This window comes from Rosa chinensis, chromosome 1 (genome assembly GCF_002994745.2).
Source record: "Rosa chinensis cultivar Old Blush chromosome 1, RchiOBHm-V2, whole genome shotgun sequence".
NCBI lineage: Eukaryota > Viridiplantae > Streptophyta > Magnoliopsida > Rosales > Rosaceae > Rosa > Rosa chinensis.
The window spans coordinates 23,086,818-23,107,499 of record NC_037088.1 but is presented as its reverse complement, the minus strand read 5'-3'; the positions used below and the strand labels follow the sequence as shown (position 1 = coordinate 23,107,499).

The window sequence follows — 20,682 nt, the reverse complement described above, 5'->3', positions numbered from 1 at the left end:
ACAGATTCTCTATTTTACAGCAATGTCTAAAATCTTCATATTGTTCCTTAAAATTTTAGAGATTGCTGCAAATATAAGGAATTTAGTTTTTTCTTTCCTTACTTTCCCTAAAATAGGGATAGTTATAAGGAATCTGTTAGAGTAAAAGAGACTCATTTTTCCCTAAAGAAGAGAAAAATAAAAATATGGGGAAACTGCTGAAGTTGCTCTAACAACCACCAATTTACCTATAAACACCATTAACTGTGAAATTACATTTAGACCCTACTTTGATCCATTCTGCCTCTATCCGCGTGCCCACGTTGAACATTGTCAATGTCTGTAACTTGTAAACCAGCGTATTGTAGACTTCCTCAACTATAGTATCTTGCGAGTTTTATACAGTAAAGATGGTAAAGCCAGGTGAAAGTTCGAAAATCCAGCAGCATAAATAAATAATTTTTTTTTATGACAAAAATGTACGGTAATGAAAAATTCGCTTATAAGGAATTTTGGCGAAAAGAGAAGGAAGCAGAGTCCGTGATCTCCTTCCGATTGTGGTCTTCTTCTCCGGCCGTCCTGTGTTGATTGGATGTCGAGCGGCAGTGAGGACGAGGATGAGCTCCTCCAGATGGCTCTGAAGGAGCAATCTCAGAGAGATGTGAATTATCAGAAGCCACCGTCAAGCAACTCCCGGAGACCCGTTGCCAATTACGTCCAAGCCCCTCCTCCTCCTCCGGCAGCAGCCAAGAAGTCCAATGGCAACAAGAAGCCGCCGCCGCAGCAGCAGCAGCAGCAGCAGAAGCGGCGAGTGGTCGACGACGACGACGAATCGGATGTCGATATGCTCAGCATATCCAGCGGCGATGAGGACTCCACCTCGAGAGATCAGCAACGTGTGCGGTTCCGCGGCTCTTCTGGTGCCGCCAGACCTAAAGACGACGAGGCTGCTTGGGACGGCGACGAGCCTGGTTGCTGGAAGCATGTGGACGAGGCCGAGGTACTCCATTCGATTCGATTTGAGTTGTTTCTGAATGCTTGATTGGATTCGATTTCTGAGTGCGTGAGTGTGTGTAAACAGCTTGCTCGCAGGGTTCGTGGAATGCGAGAGACAAGAGCAGCACCGGTGGCCATTAAAGTTGAGCGTAAAGCGTCCACTGCAGGTTTGCCAAGGAAGGGACTAACCAATTTGCAGTCCTTCCCTCGTGGCATGGAGTGTATTGATCCCCTAGGCCTCGGGTGGGTTCAATTCCTCTTCCTCTTCACAGTTTTATTATTCTAAGCTTTCCTTCCTGTTGTTACTCACCACCTGCATGCATTTTTGTGTGTTCCAACAGCATTATAGACAACAAAACCTTGAGACTCATAACCGAGTCCTCCGACTATTCTCCAACCAAGGATGACAAGTTGGACAACACCCTTCGTGGTAATGTATCATTTCTGCTAGTTTTTTACTACCGTACACCATGCTACCGCTGTTACTGACTCGCACCTTCATATTTGCAGAGAAGTTGTTGTATTTCTCTGAGAAATTTGATGCCAAGGTCTTCATATCCCGGATTCACCAAGAAACAAATGCAGCTGATTTGGAGGCTGGTGCTCTGGCTCTTAAAAGTGATCTTATAGGACGCACTCAGCAGAGAAAACAATTGGTCAAAGACAATTTTGACTGCTTCGTCTCTTGCAAAACCACAATTGATGGTATGAAACCATCACATCTCTCACTGGGTTCTGGCGTTTCTTGATTTTTCATGTGGAAGATATTTTTGCAGATATCGAGTCAAAATTAAAACGGATTGAAGATGATCCTGAAGGTTCAGGGACTACTCATTTGTTCAAATGCATGGAAGGAGTCAGTTCATTGGCTAATCGTGCTTTCCAGCATCTATTTGAGAGACAGGTCAGTCAGACTTGAATTTTGGATTTTGTTGGATGGTTTATACCTGTTTATTCAACTCGGATGATATAGTTTTCATCAACTTTTTGAATGATTATAGGCTGAAGCTGAAAAGATTAGGTCAGTCCAGGGAATGCTGCAGAGGTTCCGAACGCTATTCAATTTGCCCAGTACAATTCGTGGTAGCATAAGCAAGGGTGAATATGACTTGGCAGTTAGGGAATACAAGAAGGCGAAGTCGATTGCTCTCCCTTCTCATGTATACAACCATCTCTATTAATTTAATTTTTGTTAAAATTTTCATATGTGGTTTTTACGTATGGGATTTGATTTTACGGAGATATATTGAAATTGTTGGAGGAGGTGCACTCCTGCTGTTTATTTTGCAGGGATCAAGGAGATCCTTTGACCCATTTCTAACTTTCTTTTAGAGAGTTATTAAACATTGAGTTGGAAGTTTCTTCTGATTGACTATCATCGGGAGCTGTTATGTACTTTTTATTGTAAAATAAGTCGCATATATGTGGTACTTTTATGCATTGGTTCTTTAAATTTTTGTGTTTTTTTTCTTTTCCCCGAGTAATGTTGTATGGTTGCACATCCATAACTAGTTTCCCAGTGCAATGTAGTTTGATACTATTAGGAATGAAGAGAGTCCACCTTGGAGCCTTTCCTACTATCTGACTTGAATTCTGATATATTATATTTGTTATGTTTGACTGGTATTCTCCCATCCTATGAATTTTTTTTCACACTATTGATAATGATTGTTGGAAAACCTCCTTTTGTAATCCAGGCTTTTTAGGCAGAATACTGTTTATTTATTTCTCAATCTGTTGAATCATTTGCTTTGGAGTACTATTTTCTGAATCACACTTCTCTGTCATTCAACTGCAGGTGGGAATACTGAAACGTGTTCTTGAAGAGGTTGAGAAAGTGATGCATGAGTTTAAAGGCACTCTATACAAGTCTATGGAAGATCCACAGATAGATCTAACCAATGTAAGCTTAGGATGTAAACTATTAGCACGTATTTACTCGTAGCAATAGTAAACTAGCATGAGGTAGCCTCTCAACATGCACTTCGTGAGAGCCAGCACTTTTGTTTTCAATAACAATATAGAAGGAAAACAAAAAATTTGAAAAAAGAAAACAAAAAAAAATTAAAATGAATGAGCAGCTTTTTGGATATTTCTTTTTGTCCACAGTATGATGCAAACTGATTGGGGCAGTTTTGATATATTTGGCTTTATTTTTACCTTTATTTTATCAAAAAGAATGTTTTAACAATATGACCCTCATATAATAAACATGTATGTCTAACAAAGGGCTTTTTGGGGCCTTCAGAAGCTTAACCATAATAAGCCTTGTTGGCTTAACATATAAGATACAGGTGTTTTTCCTATTACTCAATTTTTTTTCTACGCTCCACTTCAATTGGATGAAATAATAATCAATTTGAAAAACCAAGTCATTAACAAAATAGCAAGTAAACAGAAACACAGGTTGGGTTAATTACATGGTAGTTGGCTCTGAAAATAATTATTACTGTTGCTATGCAGGTCCTCTCCATACATTTAGCAGGACATTTGTAAAATTTTGGATATTCCTGCTTGTTTCCTTTTCTTCTTTCATAATGTAGTTGAAGTGGGATTCTGAGAATGTCTGGGTTTGAGGCAAAAGGACCTCGTTTTAATCTTTCAGCTATTCAGTTGTTGATGACAGTAATGAAACATTACAGAAGAGATAGTTCTGATAGTAGAGGGCAAGATTCCATTCAAAAAGAGGGCATAAACACCATCACAAGAGATGGTTTTGCAAGAATGGAAGCTAAAACTTTGCATAGCCTAGGAATTGTGGACTGTAAATTTCTCGGATGAGATGTTCATGAAGAACAATTCCACTAGGTTATAAAAAATGGCTTTTACTTTTTAGTGAACACACATGTATAGATTGTTGTGTCCTATGTGAAAGGTCAGTCTGCCTATTAAGCACCTGAAATTTTTTGTACTGGCAGCATGGTATTAGAAAGTTTATAACCCTGCATCATTTATTCCTATAGGAACTTATTTTATAGTTTTGGAGTTTGTATCAGTCTTGAGAGTAGTTTGATCTTTTCTCAGAAGTGAAAAGAAAAAAGGTGGGAAGTTATGCCACCCTGTTTGCTACAATTTTTAGGACCTAGGCCGAGTGATTTAGAGGTTAGGTGCCACCAATTTGACCTCCTTTCATATTCTGCCTAAACATGAAAGGGTTTAGGACAAAAGCAAACTGTTTTTGTGTTTTCTAAACACCGGCTACCTTTCTTGGAATGGTGGCTTAGGAATTAGGAGTCATGAATTTGGTAAATGGAAATTTGGCTAATTAGAGAATTGACTGTGGTGGTTTGAAGGGGAATTTTCGAGATGGTGTCATTCATGGTAAGTAGTGTGGAGGTTAACTTAATAAAGGGACTCTTTGGATGTGGTAATAAGATACTGTTTCTGGTAGGAGGTTTATGGAGGCGTAGAAAGGATCACTGGGAGAGGTGGAATTTGGTGTCTAGGTAACATTAGAAGAAGGAAACAAAAGTAAAGATGATCATTTTGAGAGGTGAGATGTCTAGATCAAAGTGAAGGTTTGCCATCCTGTGTCTAGATCATATTAGCAAGGTAGCTTTGGGATCCTGTCCTTCAGAGTTTATGCTATTTACATGCCAATTGATACAGCCTTGCTTTTTATTTGGCAATTATTGTTGTATTTTTGTGTTAACAATTTTCTTATGAAACTTTCTTTAGATAAGCCAATTTATTTGTGTTATTCTTGTGGTGAATGTAGCTTGAAAACACAGTAAGACTACTGTTGGAGCTGGAGCCTGAGTCGGATCCTGTTTGGCATTATTTAAATATACAGGTGAGTAATTTCATACTAATGCTTGATGCTTGGATTGGTTTCTTTATTCTTTTTAAATTCTCCGAACAATTTGTTTTTGTGATTCAAACATCTATTGTTTACATATATCCCTTATGATTATTAGGATTTGAAAACACAGTTACTCAGTTGGTGAAACCTTCTAACTTTTTTAACCAAATAACTTCTAACTGGTCTACATCTGTATAGTTTTGTTTTGTTTTGTTTGTTTGTTTGTTTTTTTTATTTTTATTTTGATAGGATTCATTAAACAGAAGAGAAAGTACTGGACAGTGGACCGGATATCTACTAAGATTTCCAGTGGATGAGATATCTACTAAGCTTAAAAAAAGGAATAAAACGACAAAGAAAGACGTGACAGCTAAAACAACAAAATACACCAGCATTCTTTGCAATAAAGGAAGTAACCATCCCTGACCACTGCTGAAACTGAAGCCTGTGGCCCGAAGTGAACCCTCTCTCACAGATGAGTCAGCTCATCCCCCCTCAAAACTTCTTCTCTTTCTTTACATCCAAGGACCAAAAAGAATGGTCATTAGTGTGTATCTTAGACGTGAATTCAGATTCAATTTTCCCACCAGTTAGATGGATTTTGGAAAGCAAAAGTCCGTTGTAAGGTTCAGATGTTAGGTTGATTGGTGGCTCATGGAAGGGTGAACACGTGCGATATACTTCAAAAAAGAAGACTGCTGTTTTTCTCATCACTGATGTGTCATGTGCAGAATGAAGGGGAGAGTGTGGATCATGTTTCTGTGCTCTAAGTAGTGACTTCGTTTCTTTGGAAGAAATTAGTATGGGAGGCTGGAGTTAATTGGGAGCCCCCAGAAGAAAGTCATTGTCTTTTCAATCATCTTTTTATGGGTTGTAGTGTTCTTGCTGTCATTTGTGTGCTTTGGATGGAAAGAAACAGGAGGATCTTTGAAGATTATTTAGGAGTAGGGGTGGAAGAGCTTTGGGAGAGAGTAAGATATAGGGCAGCTCAATTCTCACCCTTCTGGCCATTCCCACTACTGAATAGAAGCGAGTGACTAGAAGCTGAGAGTTGAGGCATGAGGATCTTCGTTCTTGTTCGATCATGTTAGCGGATCCTTCTCCTTTCAGGGCCTATCCACTAGTTCAGAACCAGTCCTTGGTCCTGTATAATTTGGGATGAAACAAGTGGGCTACCCAGGGGGCAGCGAAGATGTAACTCAGATTCGAGCTCGCCCATTGTTGTAGCAGCCACCGCTTGGCTTTATATTCTCTATGGTGTCAACATAAGTTTGACATTGCGTTCAGGGCGATGAAAAGTTTGATAAACAATTGCACGAACTTTCGAGTCTGCTAGAGTTTTCAAACAGTTGCATGGAGGCCCCGGTAAAAAGTGGCAGTAACTTTTGGGCCTCTGTTTCAAAGGTTTCCAAAGATGATAGTCTTTCTTCCATCTTATAGATTGGAATGCTGCTATTATCTAGGGCCCTGGTCTTTGTAGGGATTTTGTGTGCTGTCCTGGTTATGTTGTATTTTGTATGTTTTGTCTGGAGTCTTTGTTTGCATCTCTGCTCCTTGCTTTTGTGGACCTCTTGTCCACTTTCCCTCGGCTGTGTCTTTTCCTTTTGTTCTGATAAAATCTGTTTTTTTTTATATATATTTTTTAATATTATTATTATTATTTTATATTTTTTATTTATCTCCAAAAAAAAAAGGCCATTACAGCATATCTTTCATCCCAATTGGTTTAGCTTATGGAGAAAACGACATCATCTGCTAAGAAATCTTGAGTCCAATTTTTGCAATTGCATTGCCCAAGTATATGCTAAACTCAAGGAATTGAGTGGTGGGAAAAGGTTAGTGAGGGGGAGTGCTATAGTAAAAGATAATAGTTGTTCCACATGTTAACAAATTTGTGGTAAGAGAGGTGTAAAGGGTGACGTTTTGGAAAGAGACAATGGTGGGGAACAACCTTTTCTCTTTTATTTCTCTATATATATATATATCCATCCCATTATCATTATTTTTGCTAGGGAACTAGTACACATTTGGTTGTAATTGCTTAGTGAGGTTCATGTAAGCTGGGCGACTCAGAGAGGGTTATGAACTGCAGATTATGCAGTTTAAGGTTTTGGGAAGAGGCAAGAATGTGAGAGCTGATTGGTACTGCAGGTTTTTGGCAGTCTTTTGGGTGATATTGATGGAATGAAATGGTAGGATTTTTAGGACTAGGCGGCATGGTTTTGGATAAGACGAGGGATTGAGTTGCTTTTGGTGGGGAAATTGGCATTGGTTACTGTAGGTGTACGAATTATTCCTTCAGCCTTACTGTTGGATTTTTGACAGTCTGTGGTTGTTATGATGATCTACTAAATATGAGTGAGTTCTGTTCTGTTGCTCTTTTCAGTCAGTTGTCAAAAAGAATAAAAAAGAAATGGAAAAAGAAAAAACAAAAGAAGTAATCTATTCAGTTAGAGGGTTTTTTCTTTTTTTTCCCCTTGTGCTTGTTTCATTTAGATCAAGCACCAAGAAAGTGGTTGCTGTAGTCATCAGCTGAGTTTAGTTGTAAAACAACATTCAAATAAATTATGGTCAACCCACAAATTCGTCAATTCATTCTCTATTGTCTTTAGGAGAAGTTTTATTTTATTATTGTTTTTGTTTTATTCTTTTAATTTTTTAGGAAGTCTTTATCTTAATTGGGACATCATTGTGTGGCCTTATTGGACAAAGGATGGTAGCTTTTTTGGAGAAAGAAAAAGTGATTGTTGCTGGAGTTGTATTGGCCATTTGGCTGTGCCCTTGGTAAATGGATGGATGAGATATAAGATGATTTTAGAAGACGGAAGGAGGAGAAGCTGTGTGCTGCTGGAGATTTTGTGCGGAAAGGTTGATTTTGGGCAGATTTGTAATACTTTAGAAACAGTCCATTCCAATGCTATTCCTTATGATTGGAATGCTGCTGTTGGGTCACGTATTTTGAACTTCTACTTTATATAGTCCATTCCAATGCTATTCCTTATGATTGGAATGCTGCTGTTGTTGGGTCACCTATTTTGAACTTCTACTGTTTTGTTGTTTGATGCTTACATGGATATCTTCCTTTTCTTTCTTTTGTTTTTGTGTTAATTTTGTTTAATCTTATAATAAATTTATGTTTCATATAAAAGAAAAAAGTAAGCTTTATATTTTGTATATCTTTTTCTGGTGAAAATAATTTCAACTTTTGGGAAAAATAGTAAACAAAGTTAATTTAACATTCAAAATTGGAAGAATCAGTTGCGTCCGGATGCAGACCTTTGTCGGCACCTCTGTCATCTTTTACCTTTGTGTAGGGCCCACTGTGGGCATCTTTTACTATGTAGTTTGAAGGTTTACGCCATATCCATACCTTGACTAGACTTGGGAATTATTGATAGAATATAATAAGTGTATTATCTCTGCACATGTATTTCGAGTCGACTGTTCTTACAATACTATTATGATGGTTGATTGATATTTTTGTTCACTTTTAGTATGTGACATCTAATCCTTCTATAAATTTCACCTTTTTGTTTTTCGATTATTTAATGAAATAATATTTCTTAAAACAAAAGAACAGAGAGGTCAAACCATAGATTCTCATAGGAGTCCTTAGAACTGACAGCTAAATGGTTACCAGTATTCTCTCAACCAGAAAGTGGAAAAGAAAGGCCATATATTTTCTGAATCTACTTTTTGGTGCCTGATATTAGTACTTAATTTTCCAAGTTTGTTTCTTGTTCAGAATAACAGAATTCGAGGTTTGCTAGAGAAGTGCACACTAGATCATGAAGCTAGAATGGAGACTCTACATAATGTTTTACGTGAAAGGGCTTTATTTGATGCAAGATGGAGGCAGATTCAACAAGATACCAATCAATCTGTAAGTGTGAACCTTTAAGGGATTATTCTACACTGACCGAGAAGTAACTTGGTCAATGCTTAACTACCCTTTTCACTAATTTCAGTCAGATGCTCTTGCTTTTGGAAACAACAATCTTCTGGTTGATTCTGTGGCAGTCGATTTGACTGGTGAAGAAGTTGATGCTCTTAGAGGGAGGTATATTCGTAGATTAACTGCTGTTCTTACACATCACATACCAGCATTCTGGAAAGTAGCACTTTCTGTTTTCAGCGGAAAATTTGCAAAGGTATCTTGGACAATTTTTTAACTCCATGCTTTAGCATGTATATAAGATAAGATATGCCTATAATAATTGATATGAACTCCCCTTCTAATGATGCACATGCATTTGATAATATAGATTAAGTTGGTTTTTTGTTGCACGTCATTTGACATCCCATTTGTGCATTGATATATGTTTGTAGTGTGCCTCCCAAGAAAGAATGGGACACTATTGTCTCTTAGTTTAAAGATTTTTTTAAACCTCATTTCAGTTATTACCTTTTTGTGGAATTATTATTTTCAGTTTTTATTCTGTTGAAATTCATTATTCAGTACTAGTCGATATCAAGGTTCGAAAAATCGCTAGGCGCTAGTCGAGCGGTGGGCTAGGGAGGAGCGCCCAGGCGCCCAGGTGGTTTTGTATTTTTTTAAATTTGTATTTTATTTTTATAGGTTTTATTTATGTAATTAAAAATATATAAACTTATAAAGGGTAATAAACTAAATATTTATCCTCCTCAAGAAAAAAAGAAACTAAATATTTATTTAATTAACCATTTCTTTAATTAAATAGAGGTAGAGAGGTAGAACTGAAGTTGTATTCAATTATCCAACAGGAAAAAAGAAGCAGTATTCAGTTATGCTTCTTGTTGCCCTGCACACGTGCCCATCCTATCTTTTTCTCTGCCGACTAAAAACAGCCACGAGTTATACTCTCTCTTTGACACAATTAACCACCCCATTCACTTTCACTTCCTTCTTTCTCTCTCTCTCTCTCCTTTGCGAAACCAGTAGCCACCATCTCCAGCTTCTCTCTTCATCGATTTTTTCATTAACAGAATGCATTTCATAGTGGCAGAATGCATTAATCATTACCAAGAGTCCAAGAATAGAGGCCCGGAGGAGGCATGGAGCTGCGGTGGCTCTGGGGAGCTCCGGTGGAGGTGTGGAGCAGAAGCGTGGTGGCTTGGTGGTGAGAGCGAATAAAAGCTGCGGTCTATTTTTCCAGTTCTCGGGTCGAATGGGTTTTAGGTTTCACTGATGTCGAGTTTAGGTTTTGGGAAGGGAAAAAAAAAAGAAAAAAAAAAGGAGGAAACCGCCTAGCTGCCCAGAATGCCCAGGACGCCTAGGCGGCCGCCCAAACCCTATCCACCTAAGGCTTCCGATTTGCCATTACTCGCCCTGGTCTGCTGCCGCCCAGCGCCTAGGTGGCCTGGGCGGTCGAGTTTTAGAGCATTGGTCAATATTAATGTGAAACTGCAGAATACAATGGAGAAAACTGTTTACCATTGTCAGTAAGGGATGTCAAACTTAATTAGACCACTTGAAAAGAAAAACTTTTCTACAGTCTAGAACATAAATGAACTCTGAAACAGAATGAAAACTCCCACGAAAAATAATTTGGGTTCCTTAATATTTATATATCTTGCCTCCTTTGGTTCAACATTTAAAGCTAGGGTGGTTGACATGTTGCTTCAAGCATTGTCATTTCTGGTCAAGTATTATAATTAGAAAGCTGATGAGTGTCATCATTCTCAAACTGAAACTCATCATTCTCAAACTGAAAAGTGTGCTTGTTTGCTGATTTATTGTGAGAATGCACATATAAAACGTTAAGCCTATTGTCTGTTCAACAATTACCAATGCATGTTATTCAGCAACGACGATGAATAGTGTTTTCAACGAGTCCTAAAGTCAATCTACAGTCCTCTTTTAGTTTTTATTCCCTTATATGTAACTTCCCTTTGATTTTCATTATCCACTCCCTCATTTCGATGGTTCAAAAGAAAAGGGAGGGTGTTTTGTGCAATTGATATGATAAAAGTTATGATGAAATACACACACACACACACACACACAATCACTATTGAGGAGTGGTAAAAAATACTCTAGTTTGCTATTATATTCAAGTGGTCTAATATTTTGTTCCGTGGATTAATTTCACATTCCTTTGTATGCTCAATCTTAATCAAGTCATTCCTATGACTATTGGGGAGTGTTATTTAATCCCCTAATTTTTGTTGTTATATTCATGTTATCTAATATTTTGGTCTGTGAGAGATCCACATTCATTCTTATGTTTAATCTTTAATTTTTCAGTCATCCCAAGTTTCTACGGAATCAAATGCTAATACTCCAGCAAATAAATCTGAGGAAAAAGTTGGAGATGGGAAATACTCTACTCATTCTCTTGATGAAGTTTCCGTAATGATACGCAATACTATAGCAGCATATGAAGTGAAGGTGAGGAAGCTGGCTGAACCATCTGTTTAACATACTGAAATGGAAACCTTACTTTTCACTGATAAAATCAATGACTGTGGATATAAGTGAATTTTATTTCCATTAGTCTTTTTTCAATGAAGTTGCTGATTTCTTGTGGTATATATAAAATGCAAAATTTTCTTATCATCAGAGTTCTACATTCTTGGATTTTTTAATGGACTGCACAACTAGACAAGCAACTCACATCTAGTTTTCATTAATGTCTTCACTTTTTTTTCTTCTCATTCTTCTCTATCAGTTGTTTACTCTTCGATTACTTTCTCTATTTAACTGAAGAGAAAAGTCGAGTTACATATGAGTGGATGCTTTTCAGTTTGGTCATTCTTTATTATCTTTTTTCTCAGAGCTTCAGACCCAAGTTCAGCAGGTGGTTAAGAACATTTTGACTATTATGCTCTTTCTGCAGGTTTGCAATACCTTTCGTGATCTTGAAGAATCAAATATTCTGCAACCATATATGAGTGATGCAATAATTGAAATATCCAAAGCTTGTGAAGCCTTTGAAGTGAAGGAATCAGCTCCATCTATTGCTGGTATCTTTTAGCTTTCTCTTAACTCCAAATCTGCTGATTTCTCTATACTTCTGATGGTTGGACTTATTTTGCAACAGTAATTGCAACTCGAGCACTTCAGTCAGAGATTACAAAGATCTATATTTTAAGGCTTTGCTCGTGGATGCGGGCATCAACGGTAGAGATTTCAAAAGATGAGGCATGGGTCCCAGTATCAGTTCTTGAACGGAATAAATCTCCCTATACAATATCTTACTTGCCGCTAGCGTTCCGTAATGTTATGACCTCAGCAATGGATCAGATCAAGTTGTAAGTCTCTAAAGCTTAAAAGGGTTTTCTGATATCATCAGTGGTAAATGAGCTCAAATATATGTTACTTGCCCATGAATCATTAGTCCGCTGAAGTTGTGAAGATTGTTGGTGTTGTCTTAACTTTAACACAACCTTACGGTGTATGTGTCTATTTACACGTTTTCTGAAAGGAGGGAGAACCATTGTGGAGCTTGATCCATACTGAAGCAACATAAAGATGAAATTGGGATTTTGTCCATTCTCTACCTGAATTTGTAATTAGAACAATAAATAAAGGCTTAATTCGACTTTGAAGCTTCCAAGTGCGGGGTTTTATGCATGCTACCTGTTCAAAAAGTCCCGATTTCATCCTGAAGTAATTAAAGATGGTTATATTTCAATTGCAGGATGTTGGATGTTGTGTGAGACCCTTTTTTTAATTGAAATTTAACACCAAAAATATCTTCACCGCTATGCCAAAAAATCCTGGACATATGAGTGAGGGCAGTTTGTTCTATTGGTGAACTAGTCCTGCTAAAACACTCGCATCGAGTAAAATGTGTCTGATTACTTCTACGATGACTATACTGTGCATTTGTTCTTTTTCCCAACTTTTAGTATTTCAAGGACTCAATTGAACTTGTAATATACAATGAAAAAGAACATGAATAATTCCATACACAAGATAAGGGAGTATGAATACTCGGTTACATGTGTCGATCCATATCTTTAAAATATGTGATAATCTCAACAGAATCTTGACTAATCTTTAATTAATAACATGACATGTTGATTGATAAACTGCTATTTGTTTGGATGTTGTAATAGTTTTATTTGCTGGTTGTGCTGAAAATCGTTTTGAAATCTTCTTTTGACTGTTATTCACTACTTATTAATTTTTAGGATGATTCAGACATTAAGGAGTGAGGCGACCAGGTCAGAGGATATGTTTGCGCAACTCCAAGAAATACAAGAATCTGTCAGACTTGCATTTTTGAATTGTATTTTGGATTTTGCAGGTATGATAATGAGTCGCTAATTCAATTTCATAATGTTAAATTTTCATTATGTGCTGTCATGATGCTTGCATTGACATTGATCAGGTCATCTGGAGCGTATAGGTAGTGAGCTTACTCAAAACAGATCTAGCAAAGGAAGTTCACATGTAGAAAATGGATATTCACAGAACCTAGAAGAGAAGCAAATGTTTGATCTCAGGGGAAGTGTTGTGGGTCCCCATCAACAGTTGTTGATAGTTTTGAGTAATATTGGCTATTGCAAAGAAGAGCTTTCTTATGAGTTGTACAACAACTACAAACATATCTGGCTACAGTCGAGGTATGTAATCCTTCAGTTGTCCCATCTTCATTGGACTGCAGAAATATCATGATGTTTCTTGCATGTGAGCAACTGGATAAGTTATGAAAAATGATATTTGAAATGATGTCTGTTACCCATTGAACCTAGAAGTGTGAGTTGAAGAACCAGAAATTCCATCTTGGTTGTTATTGATGCCAAAACTTGGAACAACCATTAGATATGATCATTCTATGGTTCAGCTAAATTGGGCTGCATCCATGGGTTGTATGGTTTGGGATGAATGGTCTGTATGTTTGAAGATAGTCCTTTATACATTCTTTCATCGAAGTACGAGGTGGCATTCTTCCCTTTGGTATCATGTGGAATTGAACTTTTTCCCTTAAAAAAAAAATTCAAGAATACAATTCCAGTTTTCCAAAATCCCACAATGAAACTGTCCAATTAGTCTGGTCGAATATGACATAAATTGTTAGATGGTTGGGGGTTAAGACTTGGTAGGATTTGCAGATGCGCAATGATATTTTATATCATATGGTTTGTTCTGTATCGTATTTGTTATCATTTTTTTTCTCTCAAAAGAGTCATTTGTTCAGATCCACTATGGTAAGCAGCAATAAGATGGAATTGGCAGTACTACTGAGCCAACTGGTATTGCTGATGCTTAGTTAACTTGATATATTCTCTTTCTGTAACAGGGAAAGAGAGGAAGAGGATAGTGACATACAAGATTTAGTGATGTCTTTTTCTGGGCTGGAAGAGAAGGTTCTTGAACAGTATACTTTTGCTAAGGTATAATTAAACACCTGAACATTCCAATGTGCATGCACACATACACACTTATGCCCAAGTAATAAATGGCTCTTCTTTTGAGATTGCTACATAAAGATCTCCAATTCTTATTTTAAATTTCCTTTTCTTGGTGCACATAGGCAATTTGCTACACTGATATCCTTCCTGGCTCAGGAAATATAGTGAAGTTATAGGCATCTGTAGGTCATTTTTGCAAGAACTCTTTAAATGTATTTGTGCCAGATGCCCCTCTCTCATTAGGTATCGGATGAAGGGTAAAATGCACATTTGTTACCTGTTTGGTGTATCATAAATCTGCACAGGGTAAAGTATCAGGTTGAATTAGTTGACATGGATGAACTAGAGTCAGGGTTGTGATATAAGTGAACCAGATCAACTGTTCAGGCTTCTTAGCATCAGAAGTGCACTCATATGAAGATCCTTTTAGAGATTTTGTTCTTGCTCAATTTATTTTTATAGGATTCCTTGATCTGCACAGGGTAAAGTATCAGGTTGAGTTAGTTGACATGGATGAACTAGAGTTAGGGTTGGTTGTGGTATAAGTGAACCAGATCAACTGGTCAGGCCTCTTAGTATCAGAAGTGCACTCACATGAAGATCCTTACAGAGATTTTGTTTCTATAGGATTCCTTGATCTGATTAGAAAGGGTATGCAAAAAGGGTGGAGTCTTCTGCATCCCCAAAAGACAAAAATTTTGGCCCTAAAGTCAGGAGATTTGTTGATTCATTTCTATATCTAATTAATGTCATTGAATTAGCAGTCTAAGGCGTCTTAGAATAAGTTTGAGAAAGTCTTCCCAAACCTCTATTTTTTGTTGGGGTTAAGCCCAACCAAAAATTAGTAATAATGTTTGGTTCTGTGGAACTAAGTAGTGAGGAATCATGACATCATCATTTAAGACTCCAATTCATTAAGGTAGTATCCGGTGAAGACAATTTCCCTTTTATAAAGCATCATTTGGTTGATCATGAATTATAGTTATGGCAATTTCCACTAAGGAATCCCTTTTTGGCCATTTTAAGGGATCACTTATAAGACCAACTTTTCGGTCACATATCGGCATCTCGACCATTCAGTTTTTAGGTCTCTTGATAATAGTTAAGGTACTGAACTAGATCAAATCAATGGAAAACCGAATCTGTCCAACCTAAACCGTTCATGTTCATAATGGTACATCACGATTATGAACACTTCATCGATCATCAATTTGGCAAAAGGGATCCCTCACTAGAAAGGCCCTGTCAATCTAATTATAGAAGGGGTTTGAGTGAGATCATAACTTAAGAGTCTGGCTCTCAACCCCACAAGCCTTACTGAGGAGACTTGAGCTAGAGTCCTATCACATTGTGACATAGAGCTTTATAACACAACTGCATGTACAACAGTTAAGAGTTGTGTGAAAAAAAAAACAAGGAATTTTAAACAAGATAAACTTGAGTCTAGGGTTCTTTGTCTAGGTGACACACCTGAGTCAAGAAACCACACCCAGGTCATACACATGCCACTGTTTGTCGAAAGCTATATGGGTACTAGGATTGGTGTTTCTATTTATGTTTTTTTTTTTTTTAATTATCATTATTATTATTTTTTATTTCTGTTATGGTTTTCAGCAGGTTATGGGTTGATTGCTTGTGTGTCTGTCTTTGACGAAATTGAGTGAGTCTGAAATTGCTGAAATAGTGCCCAAGGCCTAGTCTCACCTATACACATCAGTTTTCTTGCATTCATCTTTGTTTTCTTTCTAAGAAAATGCATGAAACAAAATATTACAAATTCCTTCTATTGGCTTTTGTTTTTGAGGATCCTTGATTTATCTAAGAAACAAATATAGTGAATACAAAGGACTGTCGTGTTTGACACAAGTAGATATACAAACCTTGTCATGAGGTTCCTAGCATACCAACTTGGAAGATTACTGAAATGGTGATGTTGATGTTCTGCGAGGAAATGATCAGCAAAGGACTCGATTTGATGTAATAAAGAAAGTGTGGTTGAAATGGTTTTAGCATATGGCAGTGGGATTGGTGTCTGTGGTCTATGAATTGGAGTTAGAATAGAGAAGAGAGAAAGGGGAAGAAGAAGGAAATGAAAAAGAATTTTATTTTCTGTTAATTTTTAGTCGAGGTATTGGAGTGATAGAATACTTAAACTGTTTAGTATACCATTTTTCTATTATCATTTTCTCCCATTAGAAAGAATAGATGACCCCTTCTTTGATTAAATTATTTGTTCACAAAATTTGAGCCTATTTGGATTTAAGATGTGCCCTAATTTTCTATGGTCCCTTGTGTGCAACTTCACATGATCTAAACAGTTCTGTTACACAGGCAAATTTGATCAGAACGGCTGCTTCGAACTATTTGTTAGATTCTGGTGTTCAATGGGGAGCAGCACCTGCTGTAAAAGTAAGAAACCAATGAACTTGGCATTAGTACCTGTAATATTTTCTTTTCTTTAGCTATCTACCGAGCATTGTTGTGCCCTAGGAGTCTTATTATATGATGCGTCTTTCAGGGTGTGCGTGATGCTGCTGTGGAGTTGCTGCACACTTTGGTAGCTGTACATGCAGAGGTACTTAGTGGAAACCTAGTATTTCTCTTGAATATATTCTTTTCAGAAGAATTTCCTGTGCATTTTTGTACATTTGCTCTTAGTTTAGATCCTAAGCTAACAGTACTCTTGGGCCATGTTCCGATGGTAACATGGTAATCTGTATACGCTTCTATCTCTCATTGGTCATTTGGTTATTTTGTCTCTAATAAGAAAGCATTGTTTTCCTTGCAGGTTTTTTCTGGTGCTAAGCCTTTTCTGGACAAGACACTCGGCATTCTTGTAGAAGGTCTAATTGATACTTTTATCAGCCTGTTCCACGAAAACAGCATGAAAGAGCTTAGGTCACTTGACACAAATGGTTTCTGCCAGCTAATGCTTGAGGTAAAAGATCATGTTCTATCTTCGTAAGTGGAAACCTTGTACCAGGTTGATGTAGTTGAAATTACAGAGTGGGTGGTGAACTGATTATTAGTGGCAGTTACTCCATTTCTTGGGACTCTTGCTCTATCGCATCCTCTGAAATAGCAAATTTTGTTCTATATATACCCAATTCGACAAGATCTTATTGTATCTAGCTTGCGTACAGAAAGATCATTACTGCAACCTATATACCAATTCGACAAGATCTTATTGTATCTAGCTTGCGTACAGAAAGATCATTACTGCAACCTATATACAACAGTGGTTAAAGAAAACAAAGGACAAAGTAAAGTAAAAATGGAAAGGATGATGAGACATTCTATGAATGTTCCTATTGAGTTTCTAAGGCATTTTCTTTCTGTGTACATAATGCAGCTTGAATATTTCGAGACCATTTTAAATCCATATTTTACACCTGATGCAAGAGAGGCTCTGAAGTCTTTACAAGGGGTGCTTCTGAATAAAGCAACTGAAAGTGTGACTGAAAATGTGGAGAATCCAGGACACAACCGGCGAGCAACACGTGGAAGTGAAGATGCAGTGCCAGATGATAAACTGCCAGGGATGACTGTGTCTCCAGATGATCTGATTGTAAGAAGACTACTCTTGTCAAAATATCTTATTGTAGAAAGCTTTAGATCTAATAGTGTGTGCTTTGAACATTTAATCGATAAGGTGATGTTTGGTACTAATACAAGTCATCATAGATTGTTAGTGGCCAAATGTGTAGGCATGAATGACACTATTGAGCTTGGTGTATAGAAGAACCTTCCTGTATGACCGTGGTTATAAATTGTTTGCTTTCAGCTCTTTTATATGTCTGTTAACTCAGTTTGTTGAATGCTTCAGGCTCATGCCCAGCAATATAGCTCTGAGTTACTTCAAGCAGAGCTTGAGAGGACTCACATCAATACAGCATGCTTTGTTGAGTCAATTCCTTTGGACTCAGCACCAGAATCAGCCAAACGTGCTTATGCTTCCTTTAGGGGGTCACTGGATTCTCCCAGTAGAAACTATAGAGGCACACAAGGAACAGCATCTCCAAGCTACTCCAGGAATAGGCGTCGATGAAGTTTTCAATGACCTAAGATTTCCAAGTATTTGCTAGTGTTCTCCTGTAGTTATAATTTACTGAAATTCATATTCTTTCTATTCTTTGAGTTCTCCATGAGCTTCTTGTACTGCTCTTCTTTTTCCTTGAATTTCTTGCTTTAGTCTGTCCCTAAAACTACAGTTTTGTATATTTTTTGCCATTGTGTTAATGCCAGTAATGCTCGCTTTGGTTATCTTATTTGTTACTGCATGCTCCGCTTTTTGTGCTCCCCCCAAAGAAAGGTTTCTGTGGAAATGGAGCTTGTGTTGTCAGACTTTTGAGGTAAAATCAATTTGCAGCCAACTTGGAAACGGAAGATTGATGATCGTCTCAGATGCTCAGGATTCCCAACCTTTGACAGAGCTTTTTCGCACTTTTATTTGGCAGAAATAAATCCCATATAAGGTATCCTGGACTCGGATACACTGCTTACATGACGGTATGAGAATTGCCAAAATAAAAAAGGTTAAGACATGACGGCTGTGTTTGGCACCATGGATTGGACTGGATTAGAAATCCAATCCTGATAGACTTCATTGGATTGGATTGGAACAGTCTTGTAGCTTTCCAATACCATGTTTGGCATGCCTACCATTATGGCTGATTGGATAAGCCAAAAACAGCCATTTGAACATTTTTATTTTTATTATCATTTTTTTATTCTCTTATCAAGCACTAATAAACATTTGATATAATAATAAAAATAAAAGCATTCAAGCTAAAATATGAAATTTACAACAATAATTCTGGACATATGATTTAATAAATCAATTTTCTAAAGAAAAAAAAAATTTGATATACCTTGTACTAGCAAGTACAATTACTATTTGAAAATATCAAGTTACAAAACCAATTAGACCAAACAACATGCCAAGCCACAGCATGAAATATGATAATGAAGTCGAAACCAAAGCCCCCATACAAGAAAGAACAGAAAAACAAGATATAAGCTGTAATTTCAAATTATACTCAATATGGCATTTCGAGCACCAATGTCTTCAACATGCACTATTTGCATCCACAAGTTCAAAGTGCAGTGCTTAGCAGTGCTTTGCATGCAATTATTCTTATAGAAATTACAGCATTGACATCCACATGGGCCTTGCTAGCAGAACAATTTCAAAATGATACTAAAGAATCAGCTGTGTGATGAACTCCATCTTTTCTTCCTCCTTATCTAGAGCCAAGAAAAGCTCAGTAGAATTAGCCATTAGAATTTTCAATCCTTTGATTCGATTTGTCGTTGAAAGGTTTAACTTTAAAAGCTCAGCCCACAATTCATCTTTTTTAGCTCGTATCTGATCTTTTTTGCTACCTTTTGGCTGCAAGTATTCAACAAGAAGGCGGATCTGCTCATTTGAAGTCTGCATCACTTCTTTGAATGTTGCAGCAAACTTGTCTAAGCCACAAACTATGTTATCATCATCCTCTCTTTTCCTCCTCCTACTTGTGCTTGTAGACTCGGATTTAGCAGTGGACTCAGATTTAGCAGTGGATAGTTGGTCTGCTTCTACCTTAGAATCAAATGCATCAACATGCTTGTGGTTTTCAAGCTCTTCATTAACTTCCTCTACTATTGCAGCGGGTACTTTGGCAGCCTTTCCAATAGCACGGTCCACTCCAAATATATGAGAAAATGTTTCATAACGTGGGAATGGTTTCCCCCTCCATCCTTCAGCATCCTTGTGATGCTGAAACAAAAATGATAATTTCTTAACATGGAAAATTTTACAATCAGTAATCATGTACCAACAAGCATTACAGTAGCACAAACCCAAATTATAGAACTAGAAAGATCTTTTCTAATATCTAGAGTGTCAATAAAGCTACACAAATGAATAAAGTCACAAAGAAAGAGCAAACATAATAGCAAGAAATCAGTACCAGTAATCTGAGGACCAAATGCAATCGTATTAACAACAAAAAAACATTGTATTCAGAGTTGAAAGCCAAGAACAACCCAACAAACACAACCAAAATCAAATGCAATATATACACTTAACATGCATTTTAAACTAATTACATATATAGATAAATTAATTCCACAGAGGTTGCAATTGTTATAAACAAAGATGAGGAGAATGATGTTAAAGACACCACGATACTGCAGTGTTATGGCGTAAGAAGAAGCAGCCTTGTACTAGAAGCATCAGTATCTAACTCAAAATAGTAGTATAGATATTCCTAGCATGAAAGTCAGACAGACCCCAAGAGTTTAGAACAGTTAGTGGGGTGGCTGTTACCACCACTATTGGAACTCTATATTCCTAGCTACTGACCCTTATTGGAACAAATGAAACAATTGTGTTTCATCCAACTAGTTTAAAACAATTCAGAGTTTAAAACAGTTTCTGCCACTTTATAAATAATTGTGAAATGAAACAAATGAGACAATTGTGTTTCATCCAACTAGTTTAAAACAATTCAGAGTTTAAAACAGTTTCTGCCACTTTTCATTGATAGGAGCATTTTAATGCGACGTTTTAACTGCTA

General features: G+C 37.1%; 1 protein-coding gene across 1 annotated transcript; it reads left to right on the top strand.

Moving 5' to 3' along the window:
• The first annotated feature begins 444 nt into the window (after positions 1-444).
• On the top strand, positions 445-18,387 carry LOC112192371 (exocyst complex component SEC5A). The gene is made up of 21 exons (XM_024332063.2): positions 445-979; positions 1,061-1,218; positions 1,317-1,405; positions 1,486-1,680; positions 1,752-1,879; positions 1,977-2,135; positions 2,774-2,878; positions 4,694-4,768; positions 8,523-8,660; positions 8,746-8,928; positions 11,004-11,147; positions 11,596-11,722; positions 11,800-12,010; positions 12,896-13,011; positions 13,096-13,330; positions 14,008-14,101; positions 16,451-16,528; positions 16,638-16,694; positions 16,908-17,057; positions 17,472-17,687; positions 17,946-18,387. The coding sequence occupies exons 1-21, from the start codon at positions 572-574 to the stop codon at positions 18,165-18,167; spliced, it is 3,288 nt and encodes a 1,095-aa protein (XP_024187831.1). The 5' UTR covers positions 445-571; the 3' UTR covers positions 18,168-18,387.
• The last annotated feature ends 2,295 nt before the right edge of the window (positions 18,388-20,682 follow it).

Bases quoted from the DNA above. Each gene is read 5' to 3' on its own strand.
- LOC112192371 (XM_024332063.2), top strand. From the start codon at position 572: ATGTCGAGCGGCAGTGAGGACGAGGATGAGCTCCTCCAGATGGCTCTG. The intron at 1,406-1,485 runs GTAATGTATCAT...TCATATTTGCAG, and splicing joins GTTGGACAACACCCTTCGTG to AGAAGTTGTTGTATTTCTCT. The intron at 17,058-17,471 runs GTAAAAGATCAT...TACATAATGCAG, and splicing joins TCTGCCAGCTAATGCTTGAG to CTTGAATATTTCGAGACCAT.